At 39.4% G+C, this 21806-nt stretch overlaps 1 protein-coding gene across 1 annotated transcript in view; it reads right to left on the bottom strand.

The window, feature by feature from the left end:
* The window catches only part of LOC124369655 (protein O-linked-mannose beta-1,2-N-acetylglucosaminyltransferase 1-like), a 78949-nt gene that overhangs the window by 20420 nt on the left and 36723 nt on the right, over positions 1-21806 (bottom strand). Inside the window, 4 exon segments of the mRNA XM_046827707.1 lie at positions 433-541; positions 2570-2760; positions 6918-7380; positions 9527-9597. Coding sequence (XP_046683663.1) covers positions 433-541; positions 2570-2760; positions 6918-7380; positions 9527-9597 — 834 coding nt within the window.

Raw genomic sequence — 21806 nt, forward strand, 5'->3', positions numbered from 1 at the left:
GGGGTTGGAACAGGTAAGCATTGTCAGAAGATCTCGTGGTTTTGTAAAGGCCTGGGATTTGATACAGCTTAAACCTGGAAGAGGGTGCACGATAAGCCGGATGGCTGAGAGGCAACTACCAGGCCTAGGAAACCCAGCCCTCTGTTAAAAAAAGAACTGCTTTTATATATTTTTGGAGTGCCACGGTTAAAAATTGAGAAACATCTCTGAGTCAAACTCTGTGTCTGTCAGACAGGAGGACATTTTGGCAACACAGCATAACTCTGGTTAGGTGGGGTCAAGTGGCGGGCCATAGGAACCACACCCTCCACTGCCTTCTATGCTGCACTCTCGTTTAAGAAATATCCAAATTTTACAATTACACAGAACAAACAGTACCTGTAATTCTTCAATTAAGTTCTACACTTGTATAAGATGATAATGCTGTAATACCTTCTTGTCCGGTACAAAGTCGTCTTCACAGGGAGATTTGCTGTGGTCCAGCACTGTTCCGTGGGTAATCAGTCTTAGTATTTGTTCTTCGTAGTTGTCTCGTAGCACACTGCCAAACATCAATAACAAAAACTTCACAACTTACCATATAAAGCAAAAACAACACATGAATAACAATAAACTATCAATTACTACAACTTAGAGATGGGTCGATTCCAATACTTAATATCTCAACTCTTAACAGTATTGAGGTATCAACGATTCCCTATATCACGGCTCTTTCCAAATGATTTGTATTTTATTAGCTTGAATATTTACAACTATCACTACTAGTGTGTCGAAGCTGAATAATCAAACCACCGAACTTCAAATAAGTCTATTCACGAATAAAAGCTGAACAATAGTACGCAAATTAATGATCGCTAAAAAGTGTTACTGTCAGTTTCTGTATGAAGAAACCTAGATAGAAAAAATAATTTCTGTAGTTTTAGAAATAATTTTTGGCTTTGAGTTTGTATTTTCTATACGTCTTATTTTCACACATGGCCGCAAGTCTGTTGCATCTATTCTCGGAAAACAATTGATCAGCAGTACGCAAATCAACAAATTGCTAAAACGTGTTTTTGTCATATTCAGTATACAAAACACATAGGTAGATAACCAAATTAACAAATTATCATAGTTTTGTAAATAATATTTAGCTTACAGTTCCTTTTTCCTAAGTTGTGCAACAGCGTGCGTTTGTTGCATCTTTGCACGGACATTCACTTTTCAGCAGTAACAAACAGAAATTTTCTAATTTTTGTCTATCTCAAAATTTGTGTATTTGTATGAATATATCCTATATAAAAATACATATATATTTATATCTTAAATCTTTTATCATGACTAAGGGTGGTTTGAAATTATTGGTAGGCCACTCCTACTGGCCGGATTTGCTTCAGTGGTAACAAGACATAACCATTTAGCACATTATATTCTTATTTAATATTTATAGTCAAAAAAGGCAAAAGGCCATGTTTAAACAGTGTGTTCTTTTTAATGTCTCTAAGACAAAGAAGAAGACTATCCTCCCAGTTCTGTGAAGGTAAGCCTGCACTTCCTATCCTATTTAAACTATTTGGTTACTATGTAATTGTTAGCTATCAATAATATTTAGCTATTAATATTAGTTATTATTTATAGAGGAGACCGTATTTAATTCTGAACTAAGACCAGATTTTTGTAACAATATCAGAACCAGAACTGAATTTTTTGTATCGGCCCATCCCTAATAAAACGGTGATACAATTTTTTAGAATGGGCTATATTCTTATTTCTTAGTTACAAATAACAGAAATCAGAATCGAATTTGTAATCAAGACTACAACTTTGGTATCAGTATAACATTTTTTCTGTACCGGCCCATCACTAGAATTATCCTTCAAAACTATTACCAATAAACAGCTAGTGAACACAGAACACTAGTGATCAGTAACATATGAGGTAGGCTATAAAAATAAACATGCAAATTAAAATAATAAAATGAACCTTATGAATAACAAGTACAAAACATGTATCAAAGAAGTAATAAATTTAACACAATCAGTTATTAATATTTCTGGATTTGTAACTATATATTGGTATGCAAAAACATTATAAGATTATATACATCTGTTGTGTTACACAAAAGAAAATAATAATTCTAAACACATATTGATATACAACAGTTTAGTATCGACAGCCAACATACATTCAGATAACAAAAAGTACATCTATTGGCTTGTAAAATCTTCCAAGAATAATAAATAAATATTAATTAATTCGTGTTACAACGAAAATCAATTCAATAATGTATTAACTGAAACGCTTTTAAGTGCATGGCAGTAGGCCGCCCCAAGGGGAAAAACTGAAACGTTTTTAAGTGCATGGCAGTAGGCCGCCTCAAGGGGAAAAAACTGAAACGTTTTTAAGTGCATGGCAGTAGGCCGCCTCAAGGGGAAAAAACTGAAACGTTTTTAAGTGCATGGCAGTAGGCCGCCCCAAGGGGAAAAAAACTGAAACGTTTCTAGTGATTAGATTATGATTAAATAAGTCCATGATTAGTATTATTTTTTTTATAAACACTATATAAGACAAAAGCAATAAATAATCTCACCTTTCAATATTAACAAAATTTACATTTGGTTGAGTGTTAAAAGAATGAGTCTTGAAGTAAGTATCTTGGAAGTAGGAGTTCATGTTTAGGCCGGAGGAGCCAAAGTGGTAAGTCCTGGAGACCTCGGGCACAATACACTCTCGACCCTTGCGTACCTCAGCCATCCGCATCCACATGTCCCAGTCCCACATCTGTTAAAGCATACCCACCACCATCACTAAACTAGCCAAATCGTTGATTTCTAGAGAATTCAAGCACAATACACGCTTAGCCTCATTGTATATAAATGATTATCAACTAAGTAACAGGCATTAATCAAGTGATTCTCTATTCCAATGTGGTTTCTATATATATATACCGTTTGCACAATTTTTTTTCCCTAGTTAAGGCACTTAACATGTCTGACTATATTGTTACTGTATAAAGCAGCCCTTACAGTCAATGAAGAAGTTAGAAAGCTGCGAGATGAGGTGACAAACTTGACAACTGTAGTTACTGAGCTAGATGGTAGGTTGGTGGAAAGGACGACCTAAACAATATCAGCGGCGCGACAACCTGCGGATCTTCATTACGCGGAGACTGTTGGTGAGGACACGGACAAGTTGGTGGAGGATTTGTGTCGGGACAAGTTGGGGGTTGAGCTGCAACCGGATTCTATAAGTAGAAGCCATCTTATTGGTCAGCAACCCCGTCCAGAAGCTGACACAGTGAAACGGCACCCTCTATCATTGTGCGATTCACCAGCTATCATCAGCATTAAAGAGTATTCTCGGCCAAGAAGAACCTAAAAGGCTCCGGTATCTCCATCTGAGAAGACCTGACTGCACGCCGGATGGAGGTATACAAGGCAGCAGTCACCTGGCATGGACCAAGAAGCACCTGGACCCTGGACGGACGAATTTTGTGAGTCAACCGACACAGAAACAAAGGCTGGCGCTCTCCCCCTCTAACAAAATAACTGCCGATTACTTTCTCCCTACGAACATTTTCTAAAGGTAGCTTCACGTTAATGCTCAATCGCTCTTTTGCCATATTGACAATTTTAGAACAATATTTTGCTCTTAACAGTTTGATTTAATTCTAGTTTCTGAGACTTGGCTCAAACCTTCTTTGAGTGATAGGGATGTCGAGTTAATGGGATACTCCTTGTACAGGAATGACCGTCTACATAAGGGTGGTGGAGGTGTCGTCGTTTATATCAAGTCTCACCTTCCCGTTTCTATTCTTCTATACTCTGACACATCAAGAGCAGGCCGGCCAGAATACATGTTTCTGGATGTCAGTGTTAACAGATCACACATCTTAGTTGCCGTTTGCTACAGAGCTCCTAACCTTGGTTATCTTGGTGAATTCGAACATGGACTTCTTAACCTCTTGGCTCGCTACAGTCAAATCATTGTAATGGGAGACTTAAAACACTCCTATATTTCCTGGCATGAAATACAAATTTCTGACAACATGAACGATACGGTTTTTCAATTGAATTCCCTAATACTTCAATTGTTTGATAAACATGCACCAATAGTCTTCAAACGTATAACAAAAAAAACCTGCTCCCTGGATTACTGACTTTATTCGTCATATGCAAAAACAGAGAGACAACCGCTTTCCGTAAGGCTAAGTGAACAAAGAATCAGCATGATTGGAGTTTATATAAAAGACTGAGATATTAGAAACAGCAACAAAATATAAATTCCAAAATTAGATTTGACTACAATTCTCTCTCTCTCAGAAACAATCAACTAAAACCTTGTGGACGAAACTGAAGGAGCTGGGAATGGGAAAATCTGATAGTGACCAACAAACCCATTTAAATCCTAATATAATCACTAAATGTTTTGCTAATGTTCCTATCGATCTGTCTCGTGCTTGTGATTATGTCATAGAGCTAGAGGCTGCTCCGCTTGACGGTCTTGCCCATCAGTTTTCTTTCACTCCGGTGACTGAGGCTGAGGTGTTCAGGGCGGTGATGAGGATGTCTAGCAATGCAGTCGGAGCCGACAACATTCCAATTAAATTCATAAAGAGCACTCTGCCAGTCACCCTTCCAGTTATTACCGCAATATTTAATAAATCTTTAATGTCCTCCACCTTTCCAGATATATGGAAGCGTACTCAAATTCGTCCCCTTAGCAATTGTTCTTCCCCCAAATCTCCATTTGATTTAAGACCTATTAGTATACTACCTGCATTATCCAAGTGTTTAAAAAGAACAGTCCACCAACAATTCTTCAGTTTTATTGAAAGTGGCAATACTTTGTAATATTCCAATCTGGGTTTTGTCCTTACCACAGTACTGCCACAGCCCTTATAAAATTACAGAAGATATAGGACTTGCTATGGATAAACAACAAGCAACAATTTTGACTTTATTTATTTTTCCAAGGCCTTCGACTGCGTGTTTCACCCTCTTTAGCTGATCAAATTGAAGAAGTATGATTTCTCCGATGGTTGTGTCAAGTGGGTAGGGTCATATCTCTGAAAGGTAGCAGTGTGTCATGAACAACAGGGATTGTCCGAGAGAAGACCTGTCACCCGAGGGGTGCCCCAGGTTTCTGTAGTTGGACCACTTCTTTTTTCACTCTACATTGATGACATAACTGCTAACATCCGACGTTCAAAAGTTCCATCTGTACTCTGACGATTTACAAATTTACCACTATTTTTTACCTAATGAGATAGATACTTGTGTACAACTAATGAACTCTGATATTGACTCAATAGCTAACTGGACTTGCTTGCAGACATGGACTTAAACTAAATTAAACTAAAACTAACTGTATATTAATATGCTATCAAAGGCTTATTAATAAAATCGACATCAATACTGTTCCAAAAACTGATACTGAACAACAAAGAACTAGTTTACAACGAAAAAGTAAAAAACGTATGAATATCAACAAAAACCTGGGATGAGTTGAGCAGGTGTCACTAATGTGTAACAAGGTTTTTGCTTGTATACATGGCCTCAAGCGGTTTGCTAAATACTTGCTGTTGGATGTCGGAGTGATGCTGGTGAAAACTCTAGTTTTGCCTCACTCCAATTACTGTGACGTGGTGATCAATGACATGACTGTTGAGCTTTCTAATAAAATTCAGCGTGCACAGAATTATTGTATTCAGTTCATTTTCAATTTAAGATGTGATGATCATGTATCTCCTTATTTTGAGCAATTATCCCTATTAAAATCCAAAGAACTTAGAGATCTTCATTTACTTAGTCTGTTGCACGCAATAATCCATAATGGTTTTCCAAGTTATTTGGGCCAAAATTTTGTTTGTATGTCTGATATTAGTGTTCGTAGAACTCGTAGGGGTGCATCTTTATTATCAATTCCAATTCATCGGACAGCCTTATATAATAAATCTTTCATTCTTTCATGTCGATTGTGGAACGCTGTCCTAGATAATATCAGAATTATTGATGAGCGCGATCGCTTTGGGGCTGAGGTTAGGGACTTTCTGCTGCGGACTCGGTGGGAGTGACGATTGGTCGTTCTTGTGGTCACACTTGGGGTAACTGCATGTAAGCTGAGTGAATGGAGAATGAAAGCTGATAAGGATGTCATAATTCTATTAGTTGATTATTGTATTAAAGATAGTTTTGTTATAGTCCAAACAATATACTCAATTTGTAATTTTTAAATGCAAAATTTTTGTTGTATCGTAATTAATTATTAAATGTAATTTAGTTTTACATTCCAGTTATGATATTGTGATAAGAATGACTTTATTTTATTTTATTTATTTGTGTTTAGAGGTTAAGTGGAAGAGAGAACTTTTTAATCCTAACTCCCCCTGTATAAATAAAGGCATTTTTCATTTCATTATAAAAAGTGTAAACCAACTTAGCTGCTAAATCTGTTCTGGTAAAAGAAGGACATCATACTTCATGTTCTTACTTAATCATGCTTAAAACTATTCATATATTCTAATGTAGTCAGGCAATGTTTACCAGGAATATAGTTATGTTTTTATTTTAAGAACACAAAAAAGAATTATTTTAGTTATTTTTTTCCCGTGCAGTAAATTAAACATTTTTGACAAACTGTTTAGCGAAACTTAAAATAAATTTTTAAATTCTTTTATAACCTAACAGGAAAAATATTGATTTAAATTCAATATTTACTTGTACTTCAAAAATTATGCAGAACAAAGAAAAACAAATAACAAAGATAAAACTTTAAACTGAACGCAATGCACAAAAATTTATTAAAAATAAACATTATTCGTTTTCAAATATTGGATCATTATTGAGTCAAACCAAACATAAGGAGAAAAGTCCTAATCATTTAATTAATTATACAATCTAACATGTTGATTTTGAAACATATTTTGTGTAACTTACTTTCTCGGGGGAGGGCCAATTGGGTTCGAGTTCACTCTTGTACAAGGAGCGTTTGAGTAGCCACCCAAGACCAGGCATCGTCTCTACACGATAAAGCATACTGAGGTTACTGCTCGAATGTTCGTAGCCTTGGTCATTCCAAGCAGAGATGCAGTACAGTGTCGAGTCCTTCTCTAACAATTCCACAGTCTGGCTGAAAAAGCTGAAGAAATCTTCAGACACGTCCAAATCCTCCTCGAGAACGATCGCATACTGAGCGGTGGGGAAGATGTTGAATGTGGCGGTGAGAGATGCCTTGTAGTGCTGCGATATTCGGGCGTTCTTGGTGCCGATTGGTGTGTGTTGGATCCCTCTCAGACCGAACAACTTGGTCACCTCTAGAGGTTCTTCAAAGTAACCATCGATGAACACTGTGATCATCTCTTTGTTGGCACCCCTCGCTGACAGTAGTGACCGAAGCATCCTGGAATACAATATCAAACTACAGAAATCTCTCTCATGCCGAACAACTTGGTCATATCTAGAGGTTCCTAAAAGTACCCATCGATGAATTTGCAACCCTTGCTGACAGTAGTGACCAAAGCATCCCGGAATAAGAATAAGAATACGTTTATTGTCATAAAGTTTACACAAGCATCGATAGAAGTCATGTATAAAATATGAAAACTAGCATAAGTCCAGAAAAGGAAAATTTAGTTCCCAAAACATGAAGTTGTCAAAATAGTTACGCCACAATTTAAATATTATTTTAAAATTTAAATAAATAAATAACTAATTAAAACAGGTATATAACAAATAAATAACTTAAGAAAATAAATATAGTTTAAGAATAAAAACGCTCAGTCTCATTTCTGACATTGCACACACAATAGATAAGGCATTCCAGTACTGCCTCCTTAATGACTTAGCAATAAACCCATTGAGGATAACAGAAATCAATTTCATTTGCAAGCATGAAAAAATACAACAAATTCCCTAACATATCTACAAAACAGCAACCTACATTTCTAGGCTTAACAATAGATGCTGATCTTTGCTGGACCCTTCATGTTGACGTGCCTAGCAAGAAACCTAACTCTGTAGTCCATGTGGTTCATAGAATGAAATGGATAGGAAGTCTGGTGGCACCAAAGAACACGCATATGCCTTGGTGGAATCCCACATCAGATATGGTCTGATTGTGTGGGGAGGAACCTCTGAACATAACCTCAAAAGAATACTTATCCTTCGGAAAAGATCCATTAGGGCAATTAAGAGCAATTAATTTAAGAGCAATTGCCAGCCTCGCCACAATCGAAAGCTGTAGAGAGGCTTACAAAACTTTCAAAATCTTAACAATCACGGATCTGCATATTCATGCAGTGTTTATGCATATTGATCAACTGGAATTGCAAAGAGGTGAGGACATCTATGCCTACAACAATCAAAGAGCTGGTGACTATCAACTTTCTCCTCATTATACTACTGAATGTACCATAAAACCATCTTATGCAGGATGGAAAACTACAACTAACAGAGAAAACCATACAAATGGCTTGTGGAACAAACAGTCTACACGATTCAAGATTGCTTTGCATTGACATTGTAAATCAAGATTACAAACTATTTTATTGTAATTGTATTTCATTGATACCATTAAATTTCTTGAAGATTAAGTAATAAAATTAGGCAAATTTATTTTTACTCTGCAAATAAAAATACTATTAAAACAGATCAACCTACAACTTAAATTACATATTACTTGGTTCATTTAAAAGCAAATAATAAATAACCAATCAATAAAGTTTCAAACTTAAAATTTTTTAAATTATTTGAGAATTTCATTTAATCTCTGTCATTTAAAGAGCAGAAAGACAAATACTCCCACTTAAATCCGAGTAAAAGTGATGTACATGGTTACGCAAGTGCAGAGTGGTGACACAGAACAAAGAAGGTGACATCCGAACTGAACAAGAGATAAGTTTTGGCCACATCAGAGAGGCAGATCACAAAAAGTTAAATATTTTGTTTACAGAAATTTAAATATTTCATTTATAAGTGTAGAAGTACTTCAGTTTCTGTTTCGTAATAAAATAAACCTTAAGACGTAAGATTTACATCATAATAAACTATTTTACTAAAAAGCTGCAGTTATACTTTATATTACTAACATAATATTCATCATCACAACCCAATTTACTAAGTTTGTGATTTAGTATGAACCCTACTTATTGTATTCGATTGATAGCCCCTGCAAAGCCCATCTTGATAAAAATTTTCTTTCATTTGTTGGTTTTAACTCTACATGAATTTTTAAAACTAGTTCATTGTTTTGTTATTTAGTGTATGTTTTCTTTGCACGTAAAATAATTTGATACTACTATAATATGAATAATCACAATATTCACATTTATACCTGAGCATTCATACGTAAGTATTTGTCATCTACACAAATTATCGCAGGACAAATAACCTTGCTGTCTGTTATAACCGATCACGGCCAAGAAATCAGTCATTTCCGACTTTTGGTACTTTTACTATGAACTTGAATATCAGTTTTAAGAACTAGACTTGGGCTTTAAAATAAATTAGAGATAAAATAAAATGTTGTGTATGACAAGTACACAGACCTGTAGAGATAGTGGGGTCTGTTGCTGGCAATAATAGCCACCGGCACGTTGGACACTCTGCTGTCTTCTATCTGTAACAAAACACATCAAATCAAATAACAACTAGAATTTTCTCATCACATGTAGTCTGTAGTTGGTTTTGAGCTCTATCACATTATTATATTGGCTGCTGAATATCTACGTCAGCAGTCAAGAATCGCATAAGTGCTGACAGCGTATACATACTTTTCGTGCTTTCCCGGAAAAAACGAAAATCATATTGTTGTGTTTGACATATGACGTAAATCTGACATCTTTGTCTATTGGCCTTGTGCCAACAATCCCTTTGTTATTGGTATCCCTTTGTTTCTTTGTTTGAAGTTTGTTTTGACGATGGAAGGATTGTGAAAGAAACCGGATTTTTCTGGACATTTTCCATCGTTCAGTGATAAAAAAAATTATTGAAACTACGTTTCGAGATCTGCAATCTGATCTCTTCTTCGGGTAAATAACTAACCTAACACATAATTACAAACTAGGTTAAAATAATATTTAAATATTTAAATTATCAATCAAACCATCAAAAATCTGTCAAAGAAGGAGTGGCCTACTCGTTATTTGATAGAGCAAAGAGCTTATGCTCAGATAGAGATGTATTAAAAGAGGAATTTAAGAAAGTTGAATCGGATCTTTCAAGGTGTTTCTAGTTTTATAATTGAGTTTGCCCTGTTTCACAGATCAAGAAAATATATATACATAAACAGGTCTGAGAAGTCTACTTCGGTCAAAAAGCGTCTTCTTCTTCTAAAGGGTAGCCTAGTGCAATGCACATAAGCCTCAAGGGCCTTTCGCTTATCCCAGAAGTATACCATGATGTGCCCTCAGGGGCGGTCTTACTTTCAAGGCCGTACGGGTAGTGGCGACCCCGAGGTACCCTAGCTAATGCTCCAGATCCCTTCTCTTCTTGTTCTGGAGGCCTATGGCTGGCACACTTCTCTATGTGTCAGCCTATCTCTCTTCTTCACTCTCTTCTATCTGAGGTAAAGTTCCTCAACTCTTCGATCTAGTTTCCCTTTCATTTCTCCCACTAGGGGCCAAGCCACGGTGGAACAGCGTAGGCCAGGGCTGAATGGCTGGTGGCAAACCAGTCTATACTATGCGGACTCTGGACACCGGCGACCCTCCAGTTTAAAAGCAGCTTACCCAGGTATGCGGGGCTCTGTCTGGGCGGACCTTCCATTCCCTAGCTTCTCGTGGGAACAACATGGAAAGAAACAAAAACAAAAAACAAAACAAACCAACCCTTGAAACAGTTCCTGAAGCTGTTTCTAACCTACCTCTTCCTGCTGAGGTAGCTCCTGAAGCTACCTCGCACATACCACCACCTGGCAACACAACTCAAGAGGTTGTTATGCCAACATCCCTACCTTCTCCTCAACAAAGTGCCTTAGGAACACAGGAGGTTCCATTGCACACTGAAGCTCCCATACATGGCAAGGGCTTTTATCTGAGGAAGGCAGTACAAGCGCTGAGGAAGCAAAATCCCTTCAAGATATAGAAGATCAGCTCCTCAACAGCCCAAGCACTCCCATGTCTACAGGTACGCTGGATGATGCCACAGAGCAACTCGGCAACCTCAGAATGAAGAGGCCCAATCTCACCACTGCTCAAAGAAGAGAAGCACTAAAGGCTAAACTTCTTGAAAAGGGTGAAGCTTTTGACCCTTCCAAGTGGAGGAGGGGGAAAAAGAAGAAGAAAAAGAATCCAGAACGGCAGGAGGTCTCAACTCCGGGCCCAACTGCGGGTACCAAGGCGGGGGTGGGGTCGGCCAAACGCCCCAGAGGCACCTTGGTCACCCCGCCCTCCGCTGAGGGACCCACAAAGAAGGCTAGGAGGGAAACCCAAAAGCCCGAAGCCCACGATCCCGAGGCCTCTGGTAGCACACCCAAGGCTACCTACAGAGAGGTCGCAGCGATTAAAATGGCCATAGCCCTCGAAGGCTACCCGGAAGCGAAGCTTTAGTGCAGAGCAAGGAGAAGCCATCGAGGACGCAATTATGGAAGAAATCCAAACCCCTGGAGGATGGTTTCCGTTCCATCGTTTGCGGGCACCTACCTAGAGAAAGGTGTTTTAATTGCTTCCTGCATCAACGAGCACACCAAACGTTGGCTGGAAGAAGTTATCCAAAGAATAAAACCTCTGGGAGATGATATCTCTCTGAGAGTGGGTCTGCGTAAGGGACATCTTGAGGTCCACTAGGGTGTTTTTCAGAGCTCACCCGAAGCTTCTGAAGAAGACACCTGAAAAAGGTACTTGAGATGTTCAATAAGCAGAACCCCAACCTGAAATGTAAAACGAGTGGAAAAATCCTTCCATCCAAGCCAGACCCGAAAGGTTACGGATTCGTCTGCTTCCTGGACGAGGTCTGCTACAAGGCTGTAAAGGCTTCCAACTGTAGAGCCAACTTAGGACTCTGGCAGGTCTCAATTGTCTCCTCGACAGTCAAGGACAATGCCACGAGTTCTACAAATCAAACCTCCAGCACAGTAGGGCTGCCTCGGCAGCCTTCTGCCAGTTCTTCCTCCAGGAGGGATTTGATCTGGCACTGATTCAAGAACCATGGCTTCACCAAGGGAGAGTGGCGGGCCTAAATGAAACCAAAGGTAAGTTAATTTACTGTACCTCTCTAAGGAATGTCAGAACCTGCATCCTGTTGAGGAGAGGCTTGGATTTTCTAACCCTCAACGAATTCTGCTCCAGAGATCTCACTGTGGGCACACTGACCTGGAAGAATGGAGGTATAGTGCAGAGCACAATTTATTGTAGGCTCCGTATACTTGCCATATGATGCCAGGGAACTCTCCCTCCATCAAGAGACCTAGAGCTCCTGGTGGAAGAAGCACAAGCCAGACGTCAACAACTTCTTCTAGGTTGTGACGCCAACGCCCATCACTCTGCTGGATGGGGCAGCAACCAACACTAACCCTAGAGGTGAGGCACTTTTACAATTTCTTCTAAGTAGGGACCTATTTATATGTAATAAAGGTAACCGCCCTACGTTCGCAACACGAATTAGACAAGAAGTTATTGACATAACAATCTGCACACAAGGAATACTTGGAATGGTTGATAAGTGGCACGTAAGCGAAGAGGCCTCATTATCGGATCACAGGTATATCCTCTTTAACTTGCAAGATGAGGCTGCAGAGGTCCTCTATCGTAATCCCAGGAGGACTGACTGGTTGGGATATAAGTCTGACCTTCAGTCACAGTTGGGATCGGTAGGCGGAAGGGTGCGATGCTTCACAGACATAGATCAGATAGCTTCTGACCTGCAGAATGCTATAATCAATAGCTTCCATGACAATTGCCCATTGCGACGGGGGAAGAGTCGAACCAATAGTAAGTGGTGGACTGCAGACCTCGCTCGCAAAAGGGCTAATGTCAGGAAGCTGTACAATCAATGCAAAAGGAGCCGTATCTGGGAGTCCTATCATAGAGCTCTAACAGAATACAGCCTAGCAATTAAAAAAGCAAAACAAAGTTCCTGGAGGCAGTTTACACAGAAGGTAAATGAGTTAAGCGCGGCAGCTAGACTGCAACGCTTGCTAGCCTCAAGTCCAACCGGTCACTTGGGATCTTTAAGGTCCCAGGGAGGTCAACACACTTCCGGGTCTAGTGATAGCCTCAAACTTCTCCTTGAGACTCACTTCCCTGATTGTATCTTTGAGAATGACGACACTGGAACGTCTGGTAATCACGAGGCAGGCTCACGGCCAAGAGCTTGTCGTGGTAGCTGGGCCATTGCCAGAAGGATTGTCACTCTCTCTAAAGCCAAATGGGCAATTTCTAAATTTGCCCCTTTCAAATCTGCAGGAGGGGATGGAATCTTTCCGGCCCTGCTTCAACAAGGGCCGGAGAATCTCCTTACCCTTCTATGTGAACTATTCAGGGCGAGCCTAGCCTATGGGTACATACCACAAGTCTGGTGTCTCAACAGGGTGGTCTTCATCCCTAAAAAAGGGAGAGCGGACTACTCTGTCCCTAAATCTTTTCGTCCCATCAGTTTATCTTCGTTTCTACCGAAAACATTAGAAAGACTGGTGGAGAGGCACCTGAGAAAGGGAGTTTCTCTCAGACACTCCCCTTCATCGCAACCAACATGCATACCAGCAAGGCAAATCCTGTGAATCAGCACTGCACCAATTAGTCAGTAGGATTGAGGATAGCCTGTCCGCCAAGGAATTGGCATTGTGCACCTTCATAGACATTGAAGGAGCTTTCGACAATGCCAAATTCACTGCAATGGTAAGTGGAGCACAGCGACGTGGCCTCGAGCTAGCTCTGTGCCGGTGGCTTAGGGCCATGCTGTGCTCCAGACGGATCAGGGCCGATCTCAATGAAGTATCGCTTGTGATCGCACCCACAAGGGGATGTCCTCAAGGAGGCATCCTGTCACCTCTACTGTGGAATCTAGTAGTAGATGGTCTACTTGAGGACCTTACTAACAAACGGAATCTATGTCCAAGGATATGCAGACGACATAGTCCTTATGGTACAGGGAAAATACACAAATGTTGTTGTTGATATCATGAATACCAACCTTCAACATGTACACAACTGGTGTCAGGGAGAGGGACTGAAAGTAAATCCCTCTAAGTCAGTAGTTGTACCATTCACTAGAAAAAAGAACCTAGAGTCTCTTTCTAGGCTGAAAACTCGCATCCACTCAGCTGGAGTGGTCAAAGACAGTCAAATATTTAGGACTGACTCTAGACCATAAGCTTACGTGGAATGATCATCTTAATAATATCCTGCACAAAGCAAAGTGGGCGCTCATGACGTCCAGGAGACTTGCAGGAATCTCATGGGGCGTAAAACCCCATATAGCACTATGGCTTTACAAAGCAGTTGTAAGGCCTCAAATCACTTATGGTTCATTAGTCTGGTGGACAAAGGTGAATCAGGTAACTGCCAAAGCCAAGCTTGAAAGCTTACAAAGGCTTGGCACAATCTTTGTAACCGGAGCATTCAGGAGCAGTCCCTCAGCGACCCTCGAGGTGGCTTTAGGACTTCTACCTCTTGATGTTCATATAAAAGCTGAAGCGCGTAAGTCAGCTTATCGGCTGATGGTTGCTGGCTTGTGGAGGAATGGCGCGTCTAACGCGAGCCATGGCGCCATCACTGAAGCTGTAAACCCAAGCGCTATTCTCGAAATGGTCTCCGACACAATGAGAACGGAGTTCGTATTCAATAAGCCATTCTCTGTTGACTTCTACTCCAGAGATGAGTGGAAATCGCAAGATAACATCCCAACAATAAGAAAGAGCTTTGTCTGGTACACGGATGGCTCGCTTATTAAGGGTAGAACTGGATATGGAGTGTTTAGTCAATCCCCTAGAACTGCCCTTAGCGGCAGTTTGGGTCGGAACTGCTCCATATTTCAAGCCGAAATCTATGGTATCCTAGCCTGTGCCAACCTAGGCCTCACCAGAAGGTACCAGGAAATGAACATCTGTATAATGTCAGACAGTCAGGCAGCTCTTAAAGCTCTTGACTCCAACAGCATTTCATCCAAGCTTGTGTGGGAGTGCTTTAACACTCTCTGCAAGCTTGGATCACGCAACTGTGTGCGTCTTGGTTGGGTACCGGGCCACACAGGCATAGGTGGCAACGAATGCGCCGACAGGCTTGCCAAAAGCGGAGCAAGCATGCCATACACCGGTCCAGAACCGAGTTGTGGTATAAGCAAGTCAGCCGCTTATCAAAGTATAAACAAATGGTCCAGGAAGACACACCGCTTGCGGTGGCAGAGTCACCAAGGACAAGCACTCGGCAAAAGACTGCTTGCCGATTCTAGCTCCGGATTCACCAGATGGCTGATGGGGCTGGGGAGGGATCGGGTTAAGCAAGTGATTGCCTTGATCACTGGACACGGCCACTTCAGGAAACACCTAAACACTCTAGGTTTACGAAATGAGGACTCGGAGTGTAGACTCTGCAATAAGTCTGAAGAGACTGCAAAACACATAATACTGGACTGTGAGAGACTGGGAGCAAGGAGAAGGGCTCTTTTCGGTGATAAACAACCAGGCGACAAACCAGATGCTAGTATAGGGGAAAAGCTTCTTAGCCTAATTAAGGGCACGAAGATAGGCTTACCCCTCTAACATCAAAGGGGCACACAATAAGCTCAGGTTGACGTGTGAGGATCTAGGAATCCACCCCAATATCCCAAAGGAAAAAAAAAAAATACCATGATGTGAACCAGTCTACTACGGTTTCAGCAGTTCTTCAAAACCACCGGAAAATAACCGATCAGGTCCTCTTGGGGAAATTCACCACTTTTGTCAAGACTACCAAAGATCGTGCTCCAATAGTGCTCCCTTGCTATTGCAGGGCAATCAAAGAGCAGGTGTTCAGAAGGTTCCTCCTGCCTATCAGACAATCTACAGAGTGGATCCACCTGGAAAATGCCGAATCTGTGTAGCTGCTTCCTCAGGTGGATCATGTCTCATAATTAGACCCACAACCTGAGAAGACATCAGTCTACTTAAGGCGAGAAGGTCAGAAGCCACCTTAAGGGAAGGAACCATTCTGCTCATCCTCAGACCCGGATGCAATCTGCACCTTCTCTCATGTTCAACATGAACCCACTACGAGATAGCCCCAAAAGATTTACACCTAGAAATACCACATAACAAATGAGAACCCGTCATAATGGACGCTGAGCCCAATCGGCCAGAGCATCAGCCCTTTCATTCCTAAAGACCCCCTCATGAATCAGGGACCCAACAAACAGTCACATTGTTGATTCTACCATGGGAAGAAATGACTTGATAGCAATCCTACACAAGTTTGGAGTTGAACACACAAAAGTCCAATGCCTTTAATGCTACCTAGCTATCTGTGAAAATGTTAATCGCCTTACTCTTATACCGCAGATGAAGAATGGCACATACCGTAATGGCTGTAAATTCTACCTGGAAAACTGTGCGATAAGGACTCATAGAGACCACTAGCTCATTACATGGTCTCATTCCCACAATCATAAAATCATTTATTCATCATTCAACAATTTACAAAATACAGAACAATTTTTGTCAGAACAGTACATACAGTTATCACGTAGGCCTATTTAACCTATGTTAAAATTACATGAAAGGTACTCATTTAAATTATGAAATGGGTTTTTTGGGTAACAAGTGTCTTAAATTGGTAACAAAATTTGCAAATGGCATTCCCCTTAATGACACAGGTAACTTATTAAAAAGTGTAATGCCAAGTGAAGAGTGATAGCTCGCAGTTTTGGTAAGCCTACATCGAACCAGATCAAGTTTATCCACATTCCTAGTCTCATATTGGTGTATATCACCTCTTGATCTATACGAAACAATATTTTTCTTTACTAAAACGAAAACTTCAAATATGTACGAATTAATTACTGTAAGGATATCAGCTTCAACAAAAAGAGGTTTACAATGGGCTGGAGATTCAGAATAAGTAAGTATTCTCAGAGCTCTCTTCTGTAAAATCAAAACTTTTTCTATACCAGTTCCATTTCCCCAGATAACAAACCCCAGCACCTGTGCCACTTTTTGTTTAAAGGCATCCATAAACCATTAAATCTCTGCTGGTGAAAGAGGTTTCTTTCCCTCCAACAAAGCCTCCCTCAAAGGTATAACAACTCTAAAGGGTTTGTCGAAGGAAAATCTTTGAGGCATCTGATCAGAAATCATGTGCAAAGCATTCCCCTGAATCAGGATGCTAATTCTACAGTGCCCACTGTTGCAGCCTGAAGTCAACCAAAAGCCCCACCTCCCGAAAACAGTAGGCATTCCTCCTGGTCATAGTCCGAATGACAATGTCAGGTGGATGAGGTTGAGATAACAGTCTAGAGCCATGCTTGGCCCACTTGGAAAGGCCCCAGTGACAGCAAGGCAAGTCATCCTTTGGATGCTATTACATTGCCAAACATTAGTGCAAATCTAACCACGGAGACATAAAGCCAATACAGACACCTCGGTTTAAGTCCCCAAGACCCATCTATCACACGTCTGAATTGCATCAAAGACCAAAGAACCTTTTTAGGGCCCCCAGTTCAGGACCGTAACAAGGTACCAGGTACTTGGCCTCTGACAATCTCAATGGAAAAGTCTTTCAATAAGAATGGACCAATACCCTCCAACTGACACCTTCTTGTAAAGGCAACCACGGTGGTCTTGGTGGGGTTCACCCTAAGGCCCATCCTACCACACCAGTTTTCCACCATTGCAACAGAGCAGCATTGGTCAGTTCTGTGATTATTGGGTTGAACTTGCCACTCATAAGAATCACAATGTCATCTGCATACTCCTGTGCAAAGACACCACTACTGTTCAAAAGACAAGCAATTCGTCCGCAGCTAGGTTCCACAGAAGGGGAAAAAGGATGCCAACCCGGGGACAACCCCAAGTAGTCCTTCCACTGATGATCACTCCCATAAGAGTGGTAATAACCACACTATTCATGAGCAGAGGCCTTATCCAGTCATACATCTGACCATCAGTACTACGTCTCGAGACTGCATTGACAATCGCCTCAGTGCCTGTGTAGTCAAAAGCTCCTTCGATGTCTAACAAAATACTTCTTTCGCTGCTAGCGTCTTCTCAATATGCATACCAATTTGATGGAGGGCTGAGTTGCATTTTGCGGAATATTTAACTACAATACTGCAAACACCACAGAAGTGTTTAGATTGATTTTTGTTGATTTGAGACATTCTGCTATAGCTGTTTTTGTTCATTTATTTTGTGAGATTCAGTTATTTTATAAATTGACTGTGTTAGAATTTATTCTTTAGTTAACATAAACAATTTTTCTGGGTCCATGTTTGTTAAAATAAAATTTTTTTGTGGTAAGTGTTCTTAAAGTGTTGTACAAAGCTGCCTAAGGACAGCAACAACTAAAGCTTTTAAATAGTGCTTATACTGTGTTTTCAAAACGTGCTTGTTAGATTTTTAATGTGAATAGACTTACAATACTTCAGGTAATGCATTGATCAGAGGTTACTTTTTTAACTAAACTTAAAACCATCACAAATTCAATGTTTAAGACCACTTTCTCTGAGACTGTAACCAATCAGGCATTTTTTTTAGTTTTTAAAGCTTCTTGCCCTAGGGAACCAAAAAAATCATGTTTGCTTCTTAGGAATTTTTAGAATGTCAATAACATTTTCTTTCTTTGTTGCCCCTTACAAACATACCTGTATTCCATAGGATGGACGTAAATGTTCAATGGATCCAATTATTTATTCGGTTGTGTTGGCGCTGTGAGCACTTGGCCAATTCTGTGGCGCTATGAGCCAGTCTCTACTTGGTGGTATCGCATAGCACCACAACCTCCTATTGGTTCAAATTTATTATTAAATAAGAATCTTGGAAGGGGACACTTGATGGAAGGGAAATATTGTTAAAAAAATGTTTATGTGAGTGGTCAAACGAAGAATTATGTTGTGACTATAGATGGGCTAAATCAGTACATACGCATAACCGTTACTTCTGATACCGTTACCCGGCGATACTGAGTACAAATACTGGTTACACATACTGGATACTTGAAATCAGTATTTCTGCACTGGTAAAGTTTTAAACACTAGATACTCTAAATCAGTATTTCATATTTGTAACACTTGAAATACTGAGTATTTTCCCTAATAAACATACAGTTTTGTAAATGCTTTGATATAATTAATAGTATTCAAAAGTACAACACAATTATGTAAAAAAATCTATAAACATAATTTATTATTATTATAAAGTTTATACTTTTTCAGATGTAATTAATGAATCGTACGATAACTTGAACCTCTGCTTCTTTGAATAGAGTCCAATGGGCTGTTACATTGGGTATTCTATTTTATAAGTAATTTTAATTTTCTTTGGTGCATTTTTGGTACATTCACACATTTCTGTATTATGAAAAATTAAATAAGCTCTCATTTGAAGTAAAAACATAAAATATGTAATCATAGTTTACATAGTTAAACACTTTTAGCTCAATGTATTATATAAACTGTTTATTTAAAAACAAAGAAAAAGAAGTTACACAGGTTCAACGACGAAAGACCTTTCAGACCATTACCTGGCCCTGCAGTTGAAGATTTTAAACTTTGTCTACAGAATATTGACTGGGGTGTAACTCTTAGAGGATTAAGTGCTGAAGAAATGTATAACAAGTTTCACAATGTGTTTATAGGCTGGATGAATATTTATTTGCCAACGAGGAACTCAAGAACAAATAACTTCAAGAATTACCATAAACCTAGAGGTCTGCGCAACTGGTTTACTCCTCAGTTGGCAAAAATGAAAGAAATGGTTGTCACTTTTTAATATTTCACAAATGACTGAAGATCCCAGGAAACGCAAAAAAAATTATAAATTAGCCAAGATCAATTACAAGGGTGCTCTAAAACAAGCTAAATTTCATGCTAACCAAGAAATTATTCAGTCCTCAAGCAACACTTGCAAAGCTACATGGCAAATTATAAAACATGAGACTCAACTGAAACAACATACATGCTACTCCGGATGCTGATTCTTTCAACGAATACTTCATTTCGGTAGTGGATGAAATCCAAGAGAAAAATCCCCGCAGCAAATACAAAGCCAGATGAGCTCCTAGAGGTTCAACACTTACCCTCACATCACCCCTCTCGCCTGGCAGCCTATAGAGTATAGTGATATTGTGAAAGTAATTTTAAAGTTAAAAAGTTCTAAAAGCTGTGATATTTATAATGTTTCAAATAATTTAGTTAAATTGGTGTGCAGTGAAGTAAATGTTCCCCTCACCATGTGTCTAAATGTAATGTTTAAAGAGGAAATCTTTCCTAGTAGTGTGTCAAAGGTTGTGTCAATCTTTAAGAAGGGTGGTCATAGAAGTGTTAAATTGTATAGGCCTATCTCTCTGGTATAAGTTTTTTCTAAAGTCTTTGAAGCCATCATTAAAACCCAGGTTAACTTAAATTTTGAAAACAAACAATCTCTTTAGTCATAGTCAGTTTGGTTTTATAGCCGGGATGTCGACAACCGATGCAGTTGGGGGACTTGTTTCAGGCGTCTTGGCTGGTTTTGATGCAGGCTTTGACACCTGCGCAGTTCTATGCAACCTCTCCAAAACCTTCGACTGTGTCGATCACAACATCCTGTTGAGATAACTTGAATTCTATGGTGTAACAGGCCTTAAGAAAGAAATTATTAAAAAAGATAAAATAATAAAAACTTTTAGACAAAATACAGAAAACATGAACAATGAATACAACAAAAGTGAAGACTTTTATATGATGCCTAAAACTTTGGTAAATAATGGTACTCAAACAAAGTGGATAGATCATTTTGATGTTGTCTCAAGCAATGAAAGGATAAAGACATTAGAGGAAGAGCTAAGTGAAAAGGAAATAGCAATCATAAAACTTAAGGAGGAAATTAATTCTTTACAAATGGCAAAGAATACTGTCGATGTAGGTGTTAATACACCTGCTGAACTTGATTTGACTGTACAACTGAATACTGTTAGTGATGGATGCATAGAGTTTGAACAAACCCTGTTAGAAGTTAGTAGCACACCAAAAATCGATTTAACTAATGTTACGGACAAACACCATTATCGACTTTTGCACTTTCACCGCACACTTTTAGAAAAATAAGTTCATTTCATTTTTAAAAGTTTTGCAACCATCCATTGCTAGCTCGGAAGTTCTTGTGTCCCAGCTCAAAGGCAAACTGTTGGGCTTTTCCTTGAAGTATAGGTCCACTTATTGCAACATTTTTTTGTCTCTGCACTGCTTCAACCATTTAAGCACACACTCCTCTACGTCCTTCAGCTCAAACGACTTTATCTTTCTGGTTTTAGAACACAGTACACTTCCGTCATCGAACTTCTCTTTCTTTTTTAAATTGTAGCCAAAGTGCTGGGAGGAATGCCAAATTTTTCCGCGATGTCCAATCTTTTTCGTCTTCAACGCATTTGATAATTTATCGTTTACACTCTACGCTTATAGCGCGCCGTTTCTTTTTGTTATTGGCGTCCATCGTCACTAAACTACTGTAACTTAATTCCGAAGCGCCGCACAAAAAATTCGTTATATCAAGGTTGTGAGTATGCTTTATTCGTTATGTAGAAGTGAAATTTGCATTGATTCTTATGGAGACTTCTAGGGGATTTAAAAAAATTTGTTATATAAAGGAATTTGTTATATTGAGGTTCGTTATATTGAGGTTTGACTGTATATTCCATTGTGTACAATTAGGCCCACAACTAAGAA

The sequence above is a fragment of the Homalodisca vitripennis genome, chromosome X (genome assembly GCF_021130785.1).
Source record: "Homalodisca vitripennis isolate AUS2020 chromosome X, UT_GWSS_2.1, whole genome shotgun sequence".
Lineage (NCBI taxonomy): Eukaryota > Metazoa > Arthropoda > Insecta > Hemiptera > Cicadellidae > Homalodisca > Homalodisca vitripennis.